The 27,496-nt window shown below is 42.8% G+C and overlaps 1 protein-coding gene across 1 annotated transcript in view; it reads left to right on the top strand.

Moving 5' to 3' along the window:
* The window catches only part of adarb2 (adenosine deaminase RNA specific B2 (inactive)), a 169,008-nt gene that overhangs the window by 89,545 nt on the left and 51,967 nt on the right, over positions 1–27,496 (top strand). The window contains exons 2-3 of the mRNA XM_070985573.1: positions 18,996–19,082; positions 20,014–20,966. Coding sequence (XP_070841674.1) covers positions 18,996–19,082; positions 20,014–20,966 — 1,040 coding nt within the window. The remainder of the gene's footprint in view (positions 1–18,995; positions 19,083–20,013; positions 20,967–27,496) is intronic.

Here is a 27,496-nt window from a genome sequence, read left to right as displayed (position 1 = left end):
CGCCCCCGTGTCTCCTACAATTATATCTATGTTTCCAACCAAGCCGCCCCACCAGCTGTAGTTTGAAGAAAACATCTTAAAAATACATTTTAAAAAATCCCAGGTGCTTAGGCCCAGCAGGAGGGCAACCCTGATTTCCAACATCCAAGATCAGTGTCTGCAAGTGGGGAAATACAACACAGTGCACCCTTCAACTACAGAATATTGCTACAACCTCATGCACACCACCTCAACATGTGGCGAAACTTAAAGGCCTGCTGTACCTGCTATAGTTGCCAGACTATAATTGGCCAGTTGCTGGAGAGGGAGGGATTTAGCAAACAGTCAACTGCAATGCAAAAAATGTTCTGTTACTTTGGATGGAGACAAAATTTCCAAAACAGGATCATTTGCAACAAATGTACAGAGAGCAGAAGGCCTCACCACACTTGCAGTCCAGGCCGTCAGGACATAGCGCTCTCCTCCCTCCCATCTGTATCGCTGTATGGATCCAAACAGACAAAGGCTTGTATTACTGTCAGACGGCATTTAGGACACACTGTATCATGCGCAGCTATGTTGGGTCGCAGTGCCAAACTCAATTTTTTTCCACCCATCAGAGTCTACTAGAGCAATACTAAGCTGGTGTTCCATTTCATGGGCTTGTCTGTTTTGAGTCATGCACCAGAAGCAAAATGCTTTGCCTACACAGACAGCGGATAACATCTCTGATCCCATTATTTACTCTGTGGAAGACTTAAACATTCCCTGTGGTGGCTTTTTTTTGTTTGTGTTTTTGGTGGCGGGGGGTGGGGGTGGGAGAGGTTTTCTTTTCTAAAATCTGTTTTCACCTGCTAGCTGTGGAGCAGGTACCACGCCATTCTCTATATTGTGGTTCACAAACAAGCACAACCTTTAAAGGACTAAACATGCACCACCGTATAAATAGCAGCTATCCACTTGAGATCAGAGAAAATGAAACAGTGACTCAGAGTCGACATTTCAGGGAGGAAACAGAAGGAGACACGCATAGTTCTGCCAAGTGAAGTTGATGTCTCCTCGCACAAAAAACCCCACCTCTGTTGAAAATAAAAATAATGTGATTTTTTAAATTTTTTTATTTTTTTATTTTTTTTAGATGCTTTGCAGTTGCGTCACAGGTCTCCTAGCAACCATGCCTTGGTGTCATGCAGGTCCACTTGAGATTTAGCTGTACGCAAATAATGAGTAACAAGCAGAGAAGTTAAAGACAGGTCCATAAGGATTCAGTGTGGATTCAGGTCAGTTGATTGAGACTCAGTAGAGCCTAAATTACATGTAACTAAACTAGACCGTATTTTAAATTTGAGCTCACTTTAGTTAGAAAGGCAATGAATGCTAACAGGTAGTAACAGCTTGTGGATGTTGAAATGCTAACTAGCCTCTGCTGATGCCATTAAAGGTGTTTTTTTTGGCCATATGGGGCCAGCAGAAGAACATGTGAACACAGACTTACATTTGGGGCTGGCCATGCGGCACACAGTTTTTGTTTGTTTTTCTGAAAACAGCTGTCTGCTGCTGGAGAAGAGGCTGATGTGACCAATCAGAACTGTGAAGTTGCAGGCCAGAAAACCAAAACAATGAGCTGAAAGATGCTAAAACACTCTTCGTTCGTCAGCTTTAATACGGCAGGCTAGCTAAGAATAGCAGTGAATGTTACTGCTAGTGGATGCTAAAATAACTCTATATTCTGTTATGGTCAGCTAGCCAAGAAGCACCTTTGAAACACTGAATCAAATCTTAAGATTATGTGTGGTTACATTTAGATCTGTTCAACTTTGACTAAGTGAAATATTGGATGATTTGCTACTGTTCTCTTTCCATCTTACCACAACACTCACTGCATGCAAACTGCACACAACACACACATTTGTATCCCTCTCGCTCTTTCTCTCACATGCCTGCAATGAGAAACACTGTGGGCAAGAAATCTCGACGCACACAGACAAAAGAACATTACACTTTACTGCAGCTTCCCACATTGCTTCAATCCAGCATTTAGGCAAGCATTGTGGAGGCCCTTCTCAAAATAGACCAGCCTGCTTTAGCTTCAAAAAGATGGAGCGGAAATGAGTAGAAACACCAGTCTCCGCACTAAGAGTCAGGTGTGATGCACACTTCAAAGTCAAAAGGAGTCGTGAATGCAGTGCAAATGAAGGCTCCGGTGTGCCGATTCAAACTTCCACATCTCGATAATGACCTCACTCTCCTACACGATTACTCATCATTCATTCAGCCACTGCTGTGGTGGGAAGGTAGTGCTGGGTTGTGCATTGGAGGCTCGCAGAAGGTGTTAGGGGGGCGGGAGGCTTGTGTGAATGAAAGCGATTTGGAGTAGTTTGGATAAGACTTTCTGATGCCCCCTCAGAAGAATAGTCCGTTTTGCTTCCATGTGACGTTTGCCTCGCTACGTACGGCTTCATTAGCTCTTTTTTAGCTTTGGTTTAAATACGGTGTGATTGCTGCTCAATACTCTTCTGTCTATGGCTTACTTCAGTTTGGAGCTACCTATTATAACACTGTGAATGTCACTCCTTTGTGTCAGCCTGAAAGGGTGATAAACTCTATTTATGCAGCTGAGTTTGCCCTCCACTCCATCCCTGCATAGCACTGATTTTTATATATGAATAGATATATAAACACACTCACACATACATATATGAACATCCCCTCCAGTTCCATAAAACTGATGGACACAAGATGCCTCCTGCTTGACTCTCAAGTCATGTCTTACACTGAGACTTAAGGTGACCAAAGAGGAACTTTCCTCTTTCAGATGCAGGTGAAAATAGCCTTTTAGTGTCGAGCTGCACAGAACACCTTTCTTCACAGTGACACTCAAACATCCAAATGAAGCAGCAACAAACAAAACACATTTCTGTGTGGAGGAGGACTTAAAAAGCAGTCTAGTGGACCCCATTTGAGACATTATTCAAGCAAAAATGCCAATCATTAGCTGGACTCAGCTTTGCAATGTTTCTGCTTTTCTTTGTAATGCCATTGTTCTTATGTGACAGTAAACAGAATAACTTTGTTTTGGCTGTTGGCCATTTTCTGGCATTTTTCACAATTTCATTACATTTTATAGACTAAATTGTTGTTAATCAGGGAAATTATGTAACGGATAATGCCTGAGCTGCAGCGGAGTCCATTAATTCCTGATTAAGGACTCCTTGAAGGACATCATGGTGACTTGCCAAAGAAAAATATTATCTTGTCTTATTTAATATTTTCATGTGTTTTGCAGTCAGAATCAGGTTTTTCACAAGCCATAACTCAGTTTCCCTGGTATCACCTGATGGTTTGACTAATCTGGAACAACCATCAACATCCCATAAGGTTCTTATGCAATGGAAATGTTGTTTTCTACTCCAGTAAATAAGGAGAGCCTTAGATGTGGCTTTTTGTTTCTAGTCCACTCAGCTCATAAAACCCTTTGGCTCAGCCATGAACCAGTGTCGCAAACTGGGAGGGGCAGGTTTGGTTAACAGCAAATGTCAGAGACAGTCGTCAACCAGACAACTGCTCTGAGTTTATTTAACTTTAACAGCACCGACCATCAATCAGTAATACTTCAGTCAGTCCACTGTCCAACCACAACTACAACTGCAAGAACAGGCAGCTATAGGCACAAGCAACTACAATACAAACATAAAGACAGCAAACAAGCATGTGGCATCTAAGACTGTGTCTGTGAGGGAGAGAGAGAAGGCAGACATGACCATGTGAGTGGCTACGTCACACAAGAATTCAGTATGGCGTCAGGACTGCGAGAGTTACAGAGAAATGAGACGCATAATGGGGGATGTGATATACATTTCTCTGAAAAGAAGATAGTGTGGATCCAAGCATTAAGTTTCCACACTGCATTTCAGGTGTGTGTGAGTGCCTGTAAAGACACGTGGATGCGTGTGCATGTGTGGGTTAGTAAAAGCGAGACATGGAAAAACACTCAAAGCGAATCAACTGCTGCCTAACTGCCACAGAAAGATACAATTACCAGCCCTTTATCACTCAGGAACCTGGCATGTGAACTTGGGTTCGTCAGCCATGGCGCTGACCTTTTAACTGATAAAGTGCGCCTTACTGGCTTTAGACACAGAGGCAGAAACTAACACAAACACAGCCCAACAGCATGGGACAGCACGATCAATGTAACCTGTTAGGCCCACAGAAGCAAGCACAATGATTGAGGTATCTCAAACAGCAACAACAAGACTCAGCAGACCAGGAGCAGTGGGCTGCCAGCCGACCAGCGCCTGGGGACCAGTTCCTTTGTCGTCAGCATTGGTCAGGTGGTGATCTTCTTGCATGTTTTTAGTGGGGGTATTTTTATGGAGGATACCCCAGGTGAACAAGAGGAGAACATGCAAACCCCACACAGAAAGGCCCTTTTTCCTCGAGCAGCAGGCACTGAAGGCATGGTGGAGGACACGCCACCAGCGCCCACAGGAATCAAACCTGGGACCTTCTTGCTGTGAGGCGACAGTGCTTCCACTGTTCCACCGTGCCACCTAACACCTAGTAACATTCTATCATTAACTGTCTCTGGACAGACTCTTAATTGACATCACTTCTGGGAGTGATTAAGGTGCATTAAGCTCAGCAAATTTTTTTCAAGCTCGGACAATGACAGGGTCGTCACGTCACTTCGTTGGCGGGTTTTACGGCAGCCTGGTTCTCGTATGGCAGGAGGAAAAACCGTGAGAGCGGACTTAATTGAATTGTCAACTTAATCTATAATCCATGTCTTTATTGTGCAGACAAGGTGAGACAGCTGGGTCCACAGTGATCTTTCTCAGGATCCAAACATGTTCAGAGAACACAGTCTGTTACTCGTCCAGCAAGGTGGGGGACTGATGCCTCGGCCACTTAAAGCACAAACATTTAATTAGGGACAAGACACCTCTATTAGCAACTTGATGTCACAGTGCAAAGACGAGGTGGTGTGGGGCCTTTGTTGATTATTATATCATTGGTGGTGTCATGGCGGTGCCACAGGAACTCTCCTCTGTTCCAGTGGGTCTCGTCTAACAGGAAACCAAGATTTCAAACTGAATCTCGTACTCAGGTGCGATTCACAAGGCCTGACGTGGTTTTGGCGCCATTTCATTGTTCGGGCTTTTGCTTTTAGATGAGGGGACAAGTTGTCCATATGCTAGCATGATTCAAAGTCAATAACATTGTGAACTGTTGACAAACAGTAAATGTTTAACAGTAATGTTAACATCAAGACTAGTTAGCTATCCAGCAACGCCATTGTCCCCAAATCAATATCAAGATTTTCATGAACAATGATGAGCAGCATGAAGTAGCGAGTTGAATAGTGAATGGGATGTGACATGATCGCTCATATGATATGAAGTATGAGTAAGTTGAGAGGGGCAGTGTACTTCCTGCAGCTTGTGTGTTACAGTTACCATCCTGTGGTGTTCAGAGGATGAGGCCCTGAACTAAACTCAGCATGTCGAAGTCACTCAGTGTTGATGTTAGCTTGTTAACGTGTTGCATTAAATTGTAAATGGAGACTTTGACTGCGTCTTTGTTGCTATGGTTACTCGTTTTAGATACAGACTGATACTATTTAGCCAGCACATTAATTTAGAACAGTGAACAGACAGTTTCATTGGAACTGCTTTGTAGGTGTCCATTATCAGAAATTAATGAACATCCTGCAGCCAATTAAAATCAAGTATTCACCCATGGCATAGTTAGTTGGTTGCAGGTTTAATGTTTTCTTAGTGTTTATTCATTTATTGATATTGATATCTTGCATTGCAGTCACTTCTCCCACATTCTCAAAATGTAAATCAAAGACAATCTGCTGACATGACCTTTGTTTCAGATCAGTAGGATAAAACATGGCGATAGAGAAGATATGGGCTTCAGCACATGGGGACAGAGAGCATTAAAGGCTGTTGTGTGATGACACAACACATGCCATCATCTCAGTGGCACCAAATCAAAGAAATACAGCAAAAACCTTTTACTGTGTCTGCATGCCCACATTTTACCACTCCATTATTCAGCACACTACTGGCACTGTGAGAATTAAATATACCTTCTGTTTTTGTCTCCTGCTTTTATTTCTGCTTGACTGTACATCTGTTTTATGTGATGGCTCTGATTTTATTTTCCTAAACCAGCTGTACAGCGATGTGCTCCTGAATGCAGCACGCAAGTGGAGCTGTGTGTGAAGAGGCCACAGGTTTCTCACTGGGGACTCGAAATGCACAATTTTTCACTGACTCAAAACAGTGACCACTGTGCTTTTGTGTATGTACATGGGAGATTTTAGCCTTTTTCTTTTCTTAAAGTTTGAATTTTGATTAAATATGAATGTGAATAATCAGTAAGCTTCCTCCTTGTTCAGAGAATGCACTCTCTCTAATTCACAAAAACCCTCCATTTCAGACTTTGCAAATTCAGTCCATTGAATGACAGGAAATTACATTTTCTTGCTCTAGCCTCTTATGTAATTTTCAGCATTTTCTATGTGAATTTGGGCAAATTTGAAAATATGTTACTTAGGTAAAGTAATCTAGATTGGGCTAAAACAAGCCTTAAGAAAATTGCAGAAGCTTTTCCCATTTCAATTTAAGTAAACATAAAGCTGATATTTCTAAGATATTGAGTGCCCTGGAACTTTCCAAGTCCCTTTGCAGCCAGTATTACCGCAGCATCGTCCTCCCCTGCAACATTAATGTCATTCTTAAGTAGCCAAGGAAAGTGCTTCTCGTCAGATAAGTGTTTCTTCTCCCTGAAAAATAGATTGCTGTGCAAGCACCAAGCCATTTACATTTCACTGAAAAAGCCCACTTTTTTAGTCCCCCTTCCAGTCTTCTGTTCCCTGATTTATTGTATTTTGGCTATAAATATATATCACCAAAAGTGTGAATCTCATCTGTTGTTTATCCAAAGCTAGGTTACAAAATATACAGATATAGATATTCCCAGCAAAGCTATATGGCCTGTAGGAGACTGTAAAAATAGACTTGAAGACCAACGGTGTCAGCTAACAAACTACCAGACCGGTGCTTAATTTCCAAGTCTGAATGCATCAACATCAAACAGTTCTTTAATTGACTTAGAATCACACTAAATGTAGAGCATAGAATGGGAAAGGGGATATTATGAGCTGTCAGATTGCATTCATCACGTTCGTCTTTCTTTTTTCCCACCCTGGGACTGTATGGAAAATTGGGGCTTGAAAAACCTGCGAGGACTCTGAGGTGGAGCTCCACATATTCCCGCAACTCTTCATGTCAGTGTGTGTGAAGTGTTTTTGCGAATGAAACTGACCATTAGCTAAACCCCTCCCCTAATCAGCGATCGTCCAACCACAGCTAAGCAGCCAAAACAATCATGGCAGGTCTGTCAAGATTTGGGTTGTATTTAATTTTCAGAGTTTGGAGGATGATATCTGTCTTTTTTTGTGGCTTTTCCAAAACCAAAAACAGCACAGCCAAACAGCAAGGAATGGATTTAAGTGCATGTTTGCCTGCTCCAATGTAAAGCTGCAATCATTTCTGGCTAACTAGTTACAGTAAGTGCTACAGTACTTTTAAGGCCAAGGAGCACAGTTTAGGCTAATGTTAGCACAATATCACGTATGATGCCATGAAGTGTATATTTAAGGCATCTTTACAGGGGGCTGACTTTAAACCAATCAGCTTGAAACATTAAAAAGTCAGCCATGGACAGCACTTTCAACCAACTCATTGAACTGATGTTAGCTTTATTAGCTACCTAGCTACAGTTGATGCAGTCTTCTTGTGACAGTTGCATTTCAGCCCCAAAAATCAAAGCCTGCTTTTGGCCTCTGTCTGTTTCAAGTTCAAAACCTAACTCCCACCATTTTCATTGTGAACTGCGTGCCGTGTGAGAATTTAGAGCTTGAAAGGTGTAGAAACAGGAGCGAAAGCTACAATGAAACCTTTGAATATTCTTTAATTTAAAATTTGTGCAAGCTTTGTGGAGACATGGGAGTGAAAATGGATTATCTCTTCACCTCTCCTTGGATATTGAGGGTTAAGAAGTGAAATTTACTGACTCCCATCTCTCTATTTCCCATTCCTCCTCTGCATCCCATTCCTTCCCTCCCTCCCTCCCCTTTGTTCCCACAGTCAGGTGGCTCGTGTGACTGAGTCCCAAGCGGCCAGCCAGCCGGGCTGCTGAAACTTATGACTAGCCATGTTCTTCAAACATCATGCCGCAACCAAAGCATGGCAGGATGACAGATAGTCCCTTCAATGTATAGTGACAAACAAATTAGTGCAAAGATGCTTCTCGCTGCATACCAGATGTGTTGGGCTCTGTGGTACGGAACAGCCGATGAAAAACTGTCCACGTTCCATCTGTGCTTCGCCGTGACCATCGGTGCAGCAATTTGTGCTGAACAAAATAGTGCAAACAGCCAGGCTGATTATATGTGTCACACTGTGTGGCATAAAACAGTGCTGGGGAAGATCGCACAGGAGCTGGCAGGTTTATTTGACGAGAGGAAAGGGAGGAATTGAGCAGAAAAGGACAGGATGCAGGTGAAATAATGAATGGAGAGGGAAAGACGAGCAGGCTTATATTAGAGGAAGAATTGGGAAAATAAAAGTGGGAAATACAAATTTCTTTCAGCCTTCCAAGCACATAAATTTTTGTTTGATATAAAGTTGCACCAAAAAAAGTCACACTCCTCTCTGCTATTTTTCTCCCTCACACCTTCCCTTTCCTCAGAGTGTTGCTTTCCAGCTCTAGCCGCCGTCCAGGCTTGAGCTGGTGACTGCAGGGCTGTGACACGAACGGGCCAATTTGTATCTAACCTCACACCTACCTATTGACTCCCACACACTCGGAGATTGGAGACTACATGCAGGGTCACATCACCATCTGAGTGCCGTGTCAGCACGGTTGTGCACTTACTGCCATGACAGGCAGTAAGCAACAGGATGTTTTCTCTGTTCTGAGTGCACCGGCAGGACAGGATTTGAGCGCTAAGCACACAAATGTGATGAAAGTAGAGAGAGCAGTAAAAAGCCTTCACTAGAGAATGGCAGCATTTGATATTCATGCTTTGCATCGGCGCAGATGACAGCGCTGCGCGGCGTCAGGCTGCACGGGGAAGTGTAGCGCTCTGACAGAAAGAGGGATAACCGCAGGAGGGAGATGAGCAACAACACACTGAGAGGCAGACATTCCTGACCTGCTTAGTGTCATTACACCGCAGACTTATCTCGCTCGCTCTGCCTTGTAAATACTCGAGTGCTTGTTATCAAACGAGCGAGGCGACAAACCTCATCCAGGTTTGAGTCCTCAGCTTCCTCTGCATGCTTGTAAATGAGTCATTCTCATGGATGACAGCCTGCATTAATATTCTGTTAAGGAGGGAAGCGAGTGCGCATTAAATCCGCCACTTATCAGGTGCCGATCGTGATCTGTGTCGAACTTTGAAAAAAAAATAAAGTCATGCCTGTTTGCTTTTAATTGCCAAAAGGTATTCGGGGGAAGGATGGCAACAGCATATGGGATTCATTTGGCTTGTTTCTTTTCCAAATCCATCTTCAGGCCGCGCTGAAATTACAACCGAGGCGAAGTTCATTTTTAGGACGCCTGTGTGTTTCTTCTCCTTCAGTCTTTTCATAACTGCCTTTTCATCACTCTAAGGTACATTGTTCAGATGCTGCTATTTTAGCTCTAAAAGCTTTTGCAGTCAAACGCAAAGCCGTCTAAAGGCAACAGACTTTCTATTCAAGATGCACGGTGGAAAAAAAACATGCTGTGAAAAATTGATGTTTTTTTGTTTCTTGAAAAACCACACTTTTGTACAGTTCAGGCATGAGATGTGACATTAAAAAGCTTTTATTATGGCAGTAGTCTCAAGTTTTATCCCCGCATTGAAAGCAGGCGCGTCTCTCAGAGGTGAGTGCTAGAACGGTGTTCGGCGGCGGTGTGGTCAGCGAGGCAGAGCCTCGGCGTGATCATAAGCCCCGCTGTACCATCTCACCGTCTGCTGGGCCTCTGTGACAATCCACAGCCGTCACACACTCTGAGCAGGTTCCTCAGTGACACTCAACCATGGCAAGTTGCCTCTCAGGAGCATACGAGTGTACTCTGTGTCTCGCTGTCAAAATGGAATAGCAGGAGAGAGAAAAAAGTGAGAAAGTTGCATCAGATTTTCCCCCTGTGCCACAATATGATTAAGCAATTCAGTGTCCACTGCAGTTCTTCTGCTTACAGGCTCCTCATGGAATACATTGTTGCCTTCTGCGGCCACCTCAGTTTCACTCAGCGAAGTATCCCTCGCTGCCGGCGCTGCCTATGAATTCAAAAGGGCTCTGCTAAATCTTATCTTTGATTGTATTATATAGTGCAGGACAGCAGGGCCCAGCTGTAGTATTTGCAGCAGTAAACAGTAATAGAATAAGGCAAGCAGTACAGCAAAATGAAAAGATGTATGAAATAGAAAAAAGAACCAAAATGAATAGAGCAGCAGAGAATAATCGAGTGAAACGGTTCTCAAATCGAGGTGCTTCACATACGCTGTACAGCATGTTAGAATACAGTGTGTGTTCACGCTGTGGGAGCGTCCAGCGACGCACAGGACAGTATTTCACTTTTATTCTGTCAGATCGGTGAGAGATTGTGCTGCTTGATTACATCTTGGCAACGCAAGTGTTGTAAGATGAACCAATTTACAAAAACAAATGTTTCTGGCCTCTTTAACTGGCACCAAAGCCAGGCGTCATTGTTCTTTAGATTTCTTAATTATGGAATTCTCTAAAGAGAGAGAAAGTTTGACAAAGCTATAGCTGAGATACTGATTCCTCTCTCACGTCTGCACACTAAATATGAGGCTACAGCCTGCTAAGCTAACCGACTCCTGGCTGCACAGATAAGTATGAAAGTTGCATCAATCTTCAGGCATCATCATCTGGCTCTCAGCAAGAGAGCGAATAAGCATATTATCTAAAATGTCAAACTGTTGCTTTAAAGGTGCCAAAAATGTTTTGGTATACTCTCTGATAATGTGTTTAGGTGTATAAAACCAAGAATAGTTACAGTATTTAGATGAATGTTACACACTATTGTATATCAAATCCCTGTAAGGAGTTTGGCATGGGCTGTGGTTCATTTCTCTTTCTGTCTGTTTAATTGTTTTTACCTGAAATTTGAGATTTCTTCGTTATAATTTTTTTTTGTATCTTATTATCCCTTGTAACTTTTGTTTTAAAAAGTTAAATAAGATGTTATTTGCAAACAAATTAAATGAGAAAAAAAAGTGTCCTTAATAAAGCAGGTGGATGTGTGAATTTCAAAGTGTAATCTGTCTCAGTCTCCAAGGTGTCATGCACATAGCTTTTAACACGATTAAATGAAAAGTAATATCTGCCAGCCTCGGTCTCCAGATGCGAGAGCAAGAAATTACAGCAAGTTAACTGAAAGTGAGACATTTGCCAAAAGGCATCAACATAAATACCTCATGTCACAACATACACAGATGTGAATGCACGGTGCAAACTGCAGCGACTGTATTTTCATGAGCATTGACTGCATTTATATGAAAAGCTAAGGCTCATACAGTATTACTCTGCACACAACATAACTGTTTGTCCTTGGCATTCATGGGCAGGGGAGCAAATATAAAGCAGATGGCGTGGCTACTTTGTCCTCACTGCTGCTAATCAGGTGCTAAATATCCATCAGTCTGTGCTAATACATCCCCCTACCTCTATTTTACACCCTCTGTCCTCTATTAAAGGACCATCCTTGTTTCATAGCATACATGGAGCAACACTCACCAAGCAGCAACCTAAAGGTGATTAAAACAGAACAGAAACTCAGCCACACTTGTGAGATACCTGAGCCTGGAGAAAAAAAGCCATATCCTGTTAGCAATTATCACTGGGTGGTTGATGTGAACAGGTCTTTCCCCAGCTGACAGTTTGTTTTCACAAAGCCGTCAATATGTATTGAGCCCAACATCAGAGAACCTGAGAAATCACACATGTAACTACATTACAGCTGTGTTTGAATGTGCAGAAATCTTGTGTAAATGGGTCCCATGGCAGCGCGGGTGTTATTTATGGTTTCGTGGAACTTGAGGTGAGCTTCGCAGTTAAAGCTCTGCTGCAACACAGGAGATGAAATTTAAAAGCTCAATACTTGTTACCTTTACAGTACAGTTACAGTCCTGCACCACCAAGTGTGCTGACATTAAACGCACCTCAGTTCCTTTGACTGCATCCATGATTCTTTGACTGTCTCTCGACGGCTTGGAGTTTGTAACAGTAAGGATGCACGTTGCTGCAGTTATTTAGTATGTCATTTCACAAGCCAGCACAGAGACAAATCAGTCTCTACATGTTTTTTGCTTAAAATCAACTCTCACAAACAGTAAAAACTGTTACAGATCAATCAAACCGCCATGTGTGTATTAACTTCTCTGCTGTCAGTCAGTTAATGCATACGAGCCGTTTTTTTTCCTGGCAGAGACACATTTGTTATAAATGAAATTATTTCAAGGTTCATTTATTTGTCATTCTTTAACACAAGGTTGTACAATGAAATGCAAGTTTATGCTTCACACCCAAAAAAAACTATTATTTATGGTGGAGTGCACAGGATGAATTGAGTCTCACAGCCTGAGGACAGAAGCTGCTCTGCAGTCTGGTGCTACAGCAGCGGATACTTCTGTATCGCTTGGCAGGCGGCAGCAAGGTGAACAGGCTGCATTTACCTGCGTTCTTTTTATTTAATGATCTAGGAATTGGATGAATTGGAAATAATCAAATCTAAACACTGGGAGAAATTGTCGGAGTTTTGCCAGATGAAACCAGAATATTGCGGCGATGTGGTTTCAAAGCCTTCCGATCACCCGCTGCTTGAAGTTGCCAACTGATTTCAGATACAGGGGCGTTTCTGTCAATTAAAAGACTTAAACAGACATCTACATATGGAGATGTCAAAGTTTTGCTACACAGGCATTCTGCACCTGCATAATTATACTTGTCTTCATCGTAACATTAAGACATTTACAGCACAAAAACAAAAGAAAAGGAGTCACTTTGACATGTTTGTTATGTTGTAATATATTGTACTAACTTTGGTAGTGAACATGTCAACAGGGAATTATAACATGCGTGGACTTTGAATGTAAGCCGTGGAGTTATGTGTAATGCATGCAGACAAAAGATGAGAGGACACTTAACTCAGTGTCTATTTTTACACTGCTTTTTGCTCAGAGATCAGATGCGAGAAGTGACAGGAATCCGGTTTTAAGTGCTGTGGAGAAACAATGGAGCCTCTCATTTAGTGGCTCAGTGGCTTTCAATCTGAGGCTTGCAGGAAGACATTGAGAGAAAGATTGAGATGGGAGAGAGAGAGAAAGGCAGGTGGTAAACGGAGGAGGACAGAGCGAGAGAGTCAATGATTTCCCCCAGCGCCTGTTTCAATAGTGTCTCCCGTCGCTCATCTGACCCATTCGTTATGCTGAGCCATGGGGAAATCTGATTGGGCTCATTACCCTCTCCTCAGAACTGATACAGGAAGTGCAAGGAGAGCGAGAGAGAGAGACTCCTCTCCAGCTCATTGTGAATGGACACCATCACCGGTGTTGTCACTATCAGGAGTGCATGGCCATCTGCCAAGGCTCTCCCTATCTAACCTGGCTCTCCTCCGCCTCCCTGCCTTTGTGCGGTGGAAACAAATGAGCGTCATCTCCTCTCACCGTGTCCTGGTGCAGTGGGGGATGGACGTAGCGAGCTGAGACTATTGGCATGCATTGTGTCATCCACCCGGCCGGCTGGTGAATAAGAAGGGATGGATGACAGATACCGTGAAGGGCATGTAAGGTAACAATGTCCAAATCGGCGGCAGCGATTGGTGCTACATTTGATGAACTTTGCGCCAGGCTGGGTTTTTCCACTCTGCTTTGAAGTGAAGCTTCAATAGAAGAGATTCACCTTATTAGCCCAAATCAAACGCGGATATCATGTAAGGTCACTGGGAGGATATTGCTGTACGCAGGAGGTGACATATATGGAAACACAAAGCCGGCCTTACTGCAGGCAGCTTAACCTCTTTATTGCCACAAAGTAACACACACTAAGAAGAAATGGAAGCCTGAGAGATGTGCATTTACAACATACTCATGATTCCGGTGTAAATGAGCTTTCAGGTGCTCTACAGTCTGGCGGCCATATGGACTTGCTCAGCAGCATGACAGTCGCTCTGTTAGCAGCTGACTGTGTTTGGACAGGACTGTACCAGAGCAGTGCAATTTGACAAATGTACCAGATTACTCACATTTACTCAGCCACAGTAAACAACCCTCAACCAATTGAGACTTAAACTCTTGGCACAAACATTCTGGCCTCATTATTTTTCCGTGTGGATCCAGGCCTCATTATTATCAGACTATCCTGCCTCTTAAAGGTTCAAGATAAGCATGTTAACGGGTGGGATTTATTGTACTCACAGCCTGTAATACATCTCCCCATATGGCTTCAAATGAGGTTAGTTTATTATTTTCTGTGGCTATTGTCTTTTTGGTAACATTGTATTTTAAAGGGTCCGTATTTCACAGATAATTTCCCAATCATTTATTTAGAAGTTTTCTGGAAAGAGCTGTGTAATTTGGTACCAATCATAGGGAAAACAGATTTCCATTTAATTAATTCCAATTAGTTGCTAGTGTTACCTGGAGAGACTTACAGGCAGTACATCGTAGGTCAGCTGTCATGCCAAAATGTCTCTCTGTTTCTCTACAGCCAAGAGAGAACAGAGTAAATTAAAGATAAATAATAAATGCAGTTTGCAATAATAAATTAATGAATATTTGCTATGTGGAGCTGCACTTTCAAGGGAATTTCTATTTTACATGTAATTGGTATGAAATTAAATAATTATTTCCAGGAAGCCTCCTTATTAAACCAAAGCCGTCACGTTTCCAACAGGTCATTAGCATCATTTTGAACTGTAGATATGCACAACTGTCAAAAACAACTTAAGAATTTAACACCAGAACAAACATTTCAGCAATACAACAAACCGCTTATGTTATTGTCCTCTAACGCATCAGACTGCATGAGCTCTCTGCAGTGTGTTTTAATTTACCAGACTGAAAATATGCTGCATCTCTCTTGGAAAATCAATCACACTACCTACTGTAAAACAAACAAAAACTGCACACAGCTCACTCATAAATCAGGGTGAAGTATGTTTTTGCCGGCACTTCATAAACCTATCAAAAAACGATAAGAGGTGGCATTTCGAGGATGACCTCTAAACTGCACTGCTTACCACTGCGCATTTGATTCAGCATCAGAGTTATTGAAAACATGATGATATTTTCTTCTCAATAGCTACTTCCTGAGACATTTGAAATGAACTGCAGTCCATTGAAAGTGCCAAGAATTGTTTTTGAGGGTTACTTTGAAATTATACCGGCCTGAAGAGCTGTATATAGAAAAGCTCTTTTCTGACTGTGAACTTTGTCATCCAAATAAAAATCCTCTGAATGCAGAATAAAAGGGTCTATTCAGGCTTTTATGCAGCCCAACACAGCAGCAAGCATTGAGGATAGTGCATGAAATTAATTTCCTCTTTACAAGGATTGAAAGAGTACTAGAATATTATACTCAGGTTAAAGTTGATGTGTAAAAATGTACTCAGAGAAAGCTTTCATAGATAGATAGATAGATAGATAGATAGATAGATAGATAGATAGATAGATAGATAGATAGATAGATAGATAGATAGATAGATAGATAGATAGATAGACACAACATTGTGGGTTCACAGTGGTGCATTAAATCAGTGGTGAGTTTAGGTTTGATGCGTTTTTTGCCTTTTTCTTTAACAGTTCAGCCGTCATGCCCGACCTGGCCCTGGTATGACCTTCTCTGCCTGTGCCGCTGATTCAAAAATAGGACTGAAATATCTGTGTGTAGCTTTTGCCAGGTTTGCTTAGCCATGGCAGGTAGAGGTGAAGTTAGGAGACCTTTCACCTTGCAGTTGACTGGCAGTTTTCCTTTGTGGGTTCAAAAGGCAGGTGGTGGCAGCGGAGCCAACATAACACGCTTACAACTAATTAACAAAGCACTTTTCATCATAGCCAAAATGATGAACTGCCTCTGGTCGTATTTGGCAGCCAGATGTAAAAACCTGTTGCTTATTGTGTTTTGAAAGGAAAGATAAAGAGGCCTTTGTAGCTTTTAACTGGATGAGGAGGATTTCTGTTGCTTCCACAGATCTTTATTCACAAGAAAGCAGTGAAGGAGATCAATAAAGTATCAAACCGCTCTCTTCTGTCTGTGTGCTGTAAACCTGTAGAATTGAGTGTTACCAGCATCAGTTTATTCTCCAAGGAGCAGACATTTGCTTATGCTGTAAAGCTCGCGGCCTATTGTACATACCGTGTTCATCTGTTTGCACTAAACTTTGGTATCTCATTGCCCGGTTGGCCCTTTGACTTAGCAGAAGCTGTTGAGTGGGTGGTTTAGACCCTTTGACAGAACAGGATTATCAAATATACATTACAGGAATTTCCGGCCACAGTGTGAAAGCTGAGGCTCCTGTGTCTTAATTGCCTGTAATTTCATGCTTGATGTGAGCATTTGTCTTTCACGCTACAGAGGAACTGGATACATTCTGTGTACAAATGCAAGACTGAACTAAGATATGCTGTAGCAGCCAGTAGCCCCTTAAACACCGCTAATTTTGCCACTTTTGTAAACACACCAGACAGCCACGTTTTTACTGTAAATAGGGCTTCAGGGGCTTTAAAAACAATATAGGCTGATTTGAAAACGGTCTAGATAATGACCCTGTTGGCCAAGGGAGTCATTTATGGCCAAATTGCTGCTTGTGTTGGGCTTTAGTCCGTAATTAGGTCAGAATGCAAATGCTTGTATTGTGATGTTGGCCCACAAGGACCAGCACAGCTCCAGTCTCAGTGTTTAGAGTGTATCCATGTGTGTCAGAGTGACTCATTGAGCCCCTCTAGTGCTGCAAGGAGGGAGGGAGAGAGAGAGAGAGCACCGGGGGCCGGGCTCATTCACAACCTTGTGCTCTTATCGAAACATGTTTATTGCACTGTAATCTGGCGTCCCGTTTATGCAGCATTTAGCTCTCTGAAGTTGTTGCTGCTGCAGGTCTGAATGCTGCTCCAGGACCGTGGCAGCCAGAGCCTGACCTCAAGCTCCCCCTCTCTAACCTTCCACACCCACATAAACTCATTCCACCTCGTTTTCTTCCTCCTGCTTTTTCCGACTTCATCGCCTCCCCCTACTTCTGTCTGCCTCCGGTTCCTCCCTTGTGTTGCCTCTTCCTTACCTTTCTCTTTATTGATCATTAGCTGATGTTGGGAAGAGAGAGGGGGTGTAATTAAGGAGCCAGACTGGTCTGTCAATTCTGCTCAGCACTGCATGGAGTGCACCAGACCAAGCGATGGCCCTAATAGGGCTTCATACTGTAAACAACACGCACACCTGGACAGCAGCAGACCCCAGAGAGAAGTCACTGTCCAAGTTAGCGCTGATAGAGAAAGGAGTTTATCAGAAAAGATGTAGTGTAGTGCCAGTATTTGAAATGCCTAAATCCAAACCAGTCCAAGTGTGTATCCATTTACTGTGTCATAATTAAATAATGGTTCGATTACAATTTTGTTTTTTTGTATTGACTAACAAAATCTTCTTTTTTTTTTTAATTGTGACAAGAATTTTACATGATGGATTAAAGAAAAAATGAGGGGTGGAGCTGCCATTAGCTAAAAAAAAGCAAAGTAATGGTCCTTTTTTCATTTAGTTATGACAATGAATTCATACATAAAGAGTCAAATACAGATAACAATGGGCCTCATGCAGCAACCACTCATCTAAGATTCATTCTCAACACAAATTGTTTAAGAGAACTCTAAATTCATGAGTGGCGCAGACATGAAATCAGAATGCCTTCATCCGAATGAATGGAGTTGAAAAATGATACACAAGTAATGTAAATAGATAACAAAGATTAAACTAAAATTAAAGGTGGGGTGAGTCACTCTGGAGAAAGCTTTACCATTCCTGTCGCTGCCCCATCTCAGCCTCCTGTTGCTGATTGGCTAGAATACTTTGTTTCTCATTTACAGAGCCAGGCCTGTATGCAAAAACAGAATTTTTTTTTGCGCACACACAAAACGTACAGCGAGCAGACGGTGAGGAGATGTTTGCTGAATTTCAAATTCAGCGAAAAAATATCAACAGTCTTTCTCCAGACTCACCCCGTCTTTAATATTCTGTTCACCATGTCATCTTCGCCATGGGTTGCCAGTTTGAGAAGTTTTTTGGAGTTTATAATTTTATTGACATAAATACAGCTACTCATACAGCTCATAACAGTAGTTTCCAGAAAAGTTCTCTTAGTCTACAGTGAGCGCTCAGCTCAGGGTCTTTATGCAGGTCGCTGTTGCTCCAACAGTGTACTGTAACATCACCAATCTCTCTGACTGTCACATGGCCACCTTGCTTTACCTTATTTGGCAGTTTTAGTGGCATTGATGATGTGAATGATCTCAGGAGCACACGCCTCCACATGAAGAGTTGACATCCATCATGCTGAAACAAGCAATTTTTGTCATGTTTGTCCAGAGAGTTTGGTGAATCTGACTTGGTCTTTCACGCACAAATCTGACAGAAAAAGTCAGAGAGGATTAGGATAAGAATATGAAAGTGTCCTTGCACAAGGCCCAGTGTGTATTTCCTTTAATTTCTTTGTTTTGTGTGTGTATTTTGTGTTTGCAGCCTTATGTAGGCATGTATGCATTGTGGTCCATGCAGGGGTGATGGGTGAACCGCCTTGTGTTCATGCTCCTGCTCACTTATACTTTGTCTCTGTCTCTGTGTTTGGTCGATGCTGATCTGCAGCTTTAATCGATAAAACTATGAAAACATCTCCGCCGTTACCCTCTTGTTGACTCTGCATGTCTCTTGTCTCTCCTCCAGAGAAAGTCAGTATGCTGTCAGCATTGATCGCCCCTTTCAAGTACATAAGCCCTGGGACCAGCAGCACAGAGGACGAGGACAGTTTAAGTAAGCTGCTGCCTCTTTTCTTTCTCCCTGTCAGCACGCTGCGCTAACTCCCTCAGTGTCAGCCCTAATATGGAAATGATCTCTCTGTCACCCACATAATTAATTATTTGGGAAATGGGCTATTTGATTACACACGGGTGTCAGCTTGTGTGTTAAAATCTGTATTATCTTATAAAAGTGAGCTATAAAATATTAAATTTGAGTGTTCATGATAAATAAGTCATTAGATCGTGCACGCAGGCGTGCATGTATCTATCATCTCGAGCTACAATCTGCTTCAGCCCACCAGTGAATGTCACCACTTGATCCCAGCCTCCCACTCCACCATTAACATTCTTGTGGCAAGATCTGAACACCCTATTTTTGTTCGTTTCCCATCAGAAATGCAATACGCCACCACTTCCCCATAACTAGGTTTGAAGAGCGTATCACAGCTGTTCAGACTTTGCTCTCACAGAGGATAGAAGTGTGAAATAAAGTGGGCTACAGACATTTCATCCTTTCTTGGAATGTCTGCCACTCCATGTGATCCCCACCCCCATTACAAATAGGATTGATGCTTTACATTGGCCACAGGGACCAATGTTTCCCACTTACGACACAGATTCAGAACCAATTTGAGGCAGATTACAGAATGATTTGGCAGATAACATCGCCATTTTTAGGGGATTTGGATTTGGATTTTTAAACACTTAAATATGACAGAGGCCTGTGGTACGAAGTGGGCTCGGCTCAGGGAGATGATTGTAGATTTGTTCATTACCGTTTCATTGTGTATCAAGTGGCTCAATCTGCCTTGGGAGGTTTTCCGTTTTGTTCAGCCAGGATAAATGTGTCACACAGTCATGACTGCTTTTTTTGCTCTTGTGTTGGAAGTACTTTTTTATCACTTTCAGTTACATTGTTTCTGTTTTTGCTGTTTTCATTGCAGGCACGAGCAGTGCAGAGGTAAAGGAAAACCGTAATATTGGTAACTTAGAGGATCGCTCCATCGGGTCTGCAGAGTGCCAGTCGCTTTTCTGCTCTGACTCTGCAAGAAGTGGGAGCTCTGGTCTGAAGAGGAAAAGGCCACTGGAGGAAGACAACAACGGGCACTTGTGTCAACTCCGCCTGATCTATAAGAAACTGTCCTGGTCTGAGGCACCAAAGAACGCCTTGGTGCAGCTTAATGAGCTGCGGCCAGGCCTGCAGTACCACATGGTGTCTCAGACCGGTCCGGTCCATGCTCCTGTCTTCTCCATCGCTGTGGAGGTAAACGGGCTGACCTTCGAGGGCACAGGCCCCACAAAAAAGAAAGCTAAGATGAGGGCTGCCGAGCTGGCCCTCAAGTCCTTCATCCAGTTCCCCAATGCTCCTCAGGCCCACCTGGCCATGGGAAACATCTCAAACCCTTCGGCTGACTTCACCTCAGATCAAGCAGACTTCCCTGACACACTCTTCAAGGAATTCGAGACTTCGCCGTGCTCTGACGGCCTCTCGCTCTGCAACTCAGCAGCAGAGAGTGAGCTGCTATCGAGTGAGCTGCTGAGACATGGACGGTTGCTTCGCCATACCTTGGACCTGATGGTTCAGGCTCAGCAAAGGCTGGGTGGGATTGTTCCAGAGCCAGAGGCCCCCAAGAGCCCCGTGGCGTTACTCAATGAGCTCCGGCCGGGCTTGCGCTATGCCTGCCTGTCAGAGCGAGCAGAAGGCCGACGGCTGCGTAGCTTTGTGATGGCGGTGCGCGTGGACGGGCGGATATTTGAGGGCTGCGGTCGCAGCAAGAAGCTGGCCAAGAACCAGGCAGCACAGTGTGCTCTTCAGGCCCTCTTCAACATCAGGACAGCCCCTGAGGGGAGGACAGGCCTCAAAGCCAGCAGGAAGAGCTGTCCTCATTTACCCCAGGTGAGTACCGCCACATCCCCAGCGCCTGTCCTCCGCTAAGCTTCTTTGGCAGCTACTCCACTTCCTACAGGGGCCTGTAATGACCAAAACAGCAGGCGTGCAGCGCAAAGCCAAACACCTCCCAATAAGTAATTAAGGAGGAAAGGAGATAGGAGCTAAAAAGGGCAGGGATGGAAGGAAAAGTGGTGGCAGCGCCAAAAAAGATACGTGTAAGCAAGCTGCTATTTACCTTGTGTCAGAAAAATAGTGCATATAGTTAAAATACACATCAGAAGTTTGTGTGTTTGTGTTTGTGGGTGCATATGTGTGTGTTCTACAAAGCCTGTGTCTTGAGTAAACAATATGTGTTTGTTGGTCTATTTAAATAGAAAAGCATGTAAATGAAGCTAATTATTGTCCTTGTGCCTGTGACACAAGAGAAATCGGCCTCACAACCCAAATGACTTTTTTTTCAGAGTCTTATGTGTTTGTAGAGCTGTAATTGGGAGAGTTTTGCAATTTTGCAAGATCTCCTGTTTCCTCATGTGTGGCATCACAGTGTCTACAAACATTAATTCAATCTGCTGCCCAAAGGAGATAGAAAAGCAAAGAGCAAATCGACAAACAAACCACCGAGCCCAATCCCATGCTCATTTACCCAAATATGTAAATGGAAATCAGAGCGAGGAAACTAGTTTTTTAGAAACTTGAGGAAATTGGAGAGCCTAAAGACATAGTGGCTGGATTGGCTGGCACTTGTTGACAGCCATTTAAAACTTCATTTCCGCTGAAGAATTTCATCTAAAGTAAAACTGCCCTGAGTAGATAGTCACACTGATTTTACTTGTTTACTATTGTTTGCGTAAAGAAAAACATTATATACAAGCTGTCCAGGTCTGGCATGTCGGCAGCTGAAAGTGAAATCTAAAATGTTCCCCCTACTGTCCTAATACAACACAAAAGAATGTGCAAAGCACCTCACTCTTGAAGTCTTGAATTGAAAAATTAAGCCGTACACATCCAAAGCGTCCTTTCCCTGAAGTCTTTCATTGAAACCTTCTGCCGACACACATGCCGCCATATTGTGCTTGTGCGCATCCTGTAGGGTATGTGTCGTATTAACATTCTTTTCCAGCCTTGAAGAAATAAACTGGCGAGAGTGTCCTTCCCCAGAGCACGACATCAACCTAACAAACCTGCACATGTTTGCCTGGGAGAAACTTTTTCTTTCTCTCCCTCCTGCCACGGTGTCTAAAAGGATTTTAAGAGGATTTGCCGCACCCGTTTAGTTCCAGAAAGCACTCGCTTGTGGAATTTCTTGAAAGTCAGCCGTGCTGTCTGCCAGGCTCAAGAGGCATTTTATTTTCATTGGTAAAGGACAAAAGCGCACATACAATATGTATGCATGAAGAAACATGTGACCATGCATGTGTTTACGGGTATGATGTGTTACATGTCTGAACTGTTACGTAACCTTAATGCAAAACCCTCCGGCTCACATACACACTCTCCATGTTCACATCTGAGTCAATCTTATTACCGAGCACTGATTGCACGGGCTGTGGTTGGCTACACTGCAGATGTGACGGGTAATGTGGGGGTGTTTGCCAGCTGTAGCCCAGGGGTAATGCTAATGTTATGGTGGTATGCCAAGTTATGTGTGCCACCTCTGTCCGATTTCTTTTCCCAGAATTAACTGTGGTTTAGGCCTACCTGTTGCAGTATAAAGCTTTATTGAGAGGGTGTTAATGATCTTACCCAGAATTTTTATTATTTTGGTCATTTTTGTCAAAAGTCTTTCTTCACATTCCACTATTCTTTGAGAAGGTAGTATTTTGTATTGGTTTATCGTTAGTGTTCTGTGTTAATGATCCTATAATGTGGCAAAAAGAAAGGTTATATCTCCAAAGTTATTCTTTAACCTTATTTTAAGGTTCCACCTGTGAAGTCGGTATTGTTCCACCTTTTCACCATGTTGCTGCAGTGCTCTTTAACTCAGGTTAAAGGAGCTAAAAAGATCATGAAGTAAAGCACCTAGATAAAGCAATTTTCACCAAGTTTGAACTTGAAAAAATCACTGTCATAACTCAGAGTTACTGTGACTTCAGAGGTGACAGCAAATAAGACCAAAATGTCGTAACAGATAAAGAGATAACTAGGTAGGTTACGCGCTAGCTGGGTTAGCAACTCAGGCCAGTTGCTGGACATTACTGCTCATGTTTCCTCAATGTTACCCCATTCCTATATATCAGTGTTTCTCAATTCCAGTCCTCGGGCCCCACTGCCCTGCATGTTTTAGATGTTTCCCTCCTCCACCACATCTGATTCAAATGATCGGCTCGTCATCAAGCTCTGCAGTGGCCTGATAACGAGCCACTCATTTGAATCAGGTGTGTTAGCGGGAAACATCTAAAACATGCAGGGCAGTGGGGCCCGAGGACCGGAGTTGAGAAACACTGCTATATATCAAACATGAACCTGGTGATCATCATGGATGATAGCAATGATGGCTAAAATCTTTGACAGTAGCACCCATGTTGTAATTAACCAAATTTTCTGCTTTAAAATTAAACAATGACCTGGACTGGTTGCATGCAAGAGTCATTTCTCCCCCAAAAAAGTTTTTTAGTCTGACTTCTTTTTAACAGATCAAATCCTGGTCGTCATCTCTATTTACACAATATAGTTCTTCCTGACAAAGGAGGCAATGGGTCATCTTAATCATTCCCAGTGGTGATGGAGAGCTTTCACACATAACGTCTGGTTTACATAAATAATGACCCACAAGGTACACCACCAGCTAATGTCTTGCACAGGGTCAGAGGGTTAGGACAACACTGCTACTTCCTTCTTGTATAAAGAAGTGGGGACACAGAGAAGAAGAAAGATTCAACACTTGAATATATTGAGGGAGAGCAAGGAAAGGAAGTAGGGGGAGAAAGGACAGTAACATCAGGATATAGCATTAACTCAACAGAGTGAAACATAAGTATGAGGAGCAGCATTAGTCTCTCAAACTGGAAGACTAGTAGCTCCAGAATTCATCCCTCCGATGAAATATTAAAACTCACCAGAACTGCATGGTGCTGTACTCTTCACAAACATACTAAGGAATAATACGGCAGGAGTGACAAGACAAGCATACTAGTGCACATCCACACACCAGTCTGCAGTAATATACCCTATGTTTTTCTCTATCCCAACTACGCTCATTACTGTGGGGATTGACTTAAACAATCATTCCAGAAATGAGGCGTTGGGCCACAGTGTGCTTGACATTAAAGATCTGTTTGTCTTCCCGCGAGGACTTTAATTTCTTATTCCACCATTTAACCTTTATTTAGCCAGGGAAATCCAATGGGAATGTATTCTGAGATATTTTGCCTGAAGTTGACTTCACTCTGTTTATTCTTAGCTGAGAGAATACAACCACATTCGTCCACATTTAGCAGCTCTTGTAGAGCTATTGGAAGTTAACGGCCTTGCTCAACAGTGGATAGTGGGTGTACAAAGCTGCTCTGTGGTTAGCTTTGGAAACAAAAGCGCGTAAAGGTCCAGTGTGTAGGATTGAGTGGCACCTAGAGGTGAGGTTACAGATTGCAACCAACTGAATACCCCTCGCCCCACCCCTCTCTTTCCAAACATGTTGGAGCGCCTATGGGGGCTGCAAAACTTACAGAAAACACAAATTGCTCTCTATTGCTCTCTGAAAGCGTATTTGCTGTTGCAGAGGAGTAGTATATAAAGATTTTAATTTCTAGGCAACAGAGTTGCCACCCCATCTATTTGATTCCTCTCTTTCTAATCATTTTCATGAATATAATACATAGAATAAAATGTACTTTGCTGACCGCTCTCATCCCCTAATGCTTTGCACAGTCCCCAACCTCAAGGTTACATTTGCCTCTAATCATAACTTTTAGTCTTCATTATTAACCAGTCAGCTGGATGCTGTTCTTTAATCCAAGCGATAACACTATAGTTACCAGAAAATGTCTTTGCCCTATTAAAGCCTGCACAGTGAAGTGAGAAAATGCTAGAGTAATCCTGACACCCATTTCACCAAGTGGAATGATTACCCCACTGCTCAGGCCTTGATTGGCCACTTAATCTCCCCTCGCCATCACAATGTACCGCGGTGTTGCCAAGTCAACTGAGCTTGTGTGCAGTTGTGGGAAGGCACAGACTCAGCAGGCCCACGTGGAAGGGCAGCACTGAGGTCAGTGGTCAGGGCGCTGCGCTCTGCACCCTGGATTAAGGTCCACTTGAATAGGGAAATGTGCTCGGTGGCAGAGCAGAATGAAAATTAGGATCATTGGAGGAGGGGTTGAGGGACTAAAGCATGGAAATAGCTGCAGATGAAACAGCCATCATGTTTGCCTTTAGGCTATTACAAACATAATATCTTAATTTTTCATCACGTCAGATGACATCAAACACAACTGGATATTGTCCTGTTTATTGTGGTTCAATATTATTTGAGTTAGTTATCTCTTAATGTGAGCCATCACAGATAGAGAAGGATACAGACTGGTCAAGTGGAGTAATTCCCCTGCCTCCGCCACGGCAAATTGAATATGATTTCAGACACGTGAAGGTGACCCCTGTCAGCCGCTCAGCCTCTCGCAGATTGTTTTCTTTGTCTAATCTCTCCCACTTCTAATCTGTCTCAATATAAACAGCTGTGACAGGCTGATCATTAATTAATATTGCCACAACAAATTAGCAACAGAGATCGCCCAGTCAAGCACCCTGTCTAAGATAGAAATCCACCAAGTCGGAGAGAGAGAGAAGGTGTGAACAACACATTAGAGAGGAGTTGATTAACAGCTTCGGAGACCTTGCAGACAGTGTTACAGCCTCAGCATGTGGACAGTGACGGCGACAGATACTCACAGTATGTGAGTGACAGCTACCTCAGCAGACTGTACTCACAGGATCAGCTGTGATTATCACCGTAAGTGGTGCAGTGCAAATAGACTGAGAAAACATCTGCATTCATCAGTGTCTACAGATTCCTCTTGCTGCTGAGCGTTTCCACAGGCAGGTTGAAGTAAATGCAAAGGAATTCACCGTGTGTCATCAGGTGTCACACAGTGCCTGCATGTACTGTAACGCTGCGTCTGACATTGAACTAAAAGCTACGGCCAACCTCAGGTTATGACTTGTGCTCTGTTTAGACTTAAGCCTTGTATGTGTTGCGAGTGGGTCTAACTTACAGGCGTGAGTATCAAAGTCTGACTAGTATCCATAGTGAAAAATAACGATCACAACCAGAAAGGGAAAACAACAATTTAAAGGATGACGTGTTGTCTACAGAATAAATAACAAAAAGGCATCGAGGTGAGAAAGAGTCATCCATGATCTGGCAACCCCTCTGGATGTCTGTTCAGACAGAAAGTGCAATCATAAGCCTCTGAACTGTTGCACTCTTGAAAACAAAGTATCCCACAGATAACGTTAGCCTACGTTAGCAGCAGATTCAGGTCATTCCCGTTCCCTCCCTTCCTGAAGTTGTGACATTAATGCAACTTTGACATTAAGACACATTCAGTTTCTCTAGTCCACTAATTCTGTCCTGATGTATCCATGTAATCTATCAGCAAGTATTTTTATTTTTGTAAACTGGTTCAGTTGTGGGCGGCATGGTGACGCAGAAGGTAGTGCACGTGCCTCACAGCAAGAAGGTCGCCATGAAAGAGTGGGACTTTTCTCTCTCTCTGTCTCATTTTCTTACTCTGTCAGTCAGTCATAGGCCTTGATATCATACCCCAAATCAAAACATACTTTATTTTATTGTATACTTTAACTTATCATAATAATCCAAGTTAATTTTGCTGCTCTTATTTAACTTTTTGCGCAAGGTCTTGCAAACTTATTTCATTATAGCAGTGGTGTAGCTTTCATGAGGTCAGCTTATTATTATTGTTATTATCACAAATACTTGCACAGGTTTAGTGCAGGTCAGAGCATTATTTATTAGAACAAAGAAAAATCACATTCACACTAACTCTGTAATGATGCATGTTACTTATCCACTCACTTCATGCCTGCGTCCTCAGATTAAAACGAGGCAGTTAATTGTTTGTATGTTGGTGTACTGTGGCAGGGGTTGCCTAACACCTTGCACTTTGGTGTACAATGTATGGTATACTGTATAATTCAGATTAATGTGGAGGAGACTGAACCCAGGGTTTGCGCAATGCTTTTTTGTTTTTTGTTTAGAGGATTTGATGAGTGAACAGCCTTAACTGTTGTAAATGAGCTCAGAAAAAGGTCCTATTTATTTGTTGCTGATGTTAGTTCACTTGACTACAAAGGTTGCAAAATAGAGATTGACTATATCAGCTATGTGTATGTATATATGTAGCCTATTAATTTATGTTTTAGCTTATTATTAGTAGAATATTAATGCACCATGCACATCCCTACACCACCCCTGGGTCACCCCAGTTGAAAATTCTCAGAAGCTCCTCTGATGCTAATCTGTAAATGAGAACGAGAAGGGAATTCCTCATGTGTATCCGTAAAGTCTCATTACAATTTGTCAC

This window comes from Chaetodon trifascialis, chromosome 18 (assembly GCF_039877785.1).
Source record: "Chaetodon trifascialis isolate fChaTrf1 chromosome 18, fChaTrf1.hap1, whole genome shotgun sequence".
NCBI lineage: Eukaryota > Metazoa > Chordata > Actinopteri > Chaetodontiformes > Chaetodontidae > Chaetodon > Chaetodon trifascialis.
Note: the sequence above shows the minus strand (reverse complement) of the source record. Positions and strands in the feature narration are given on the sequence as shown.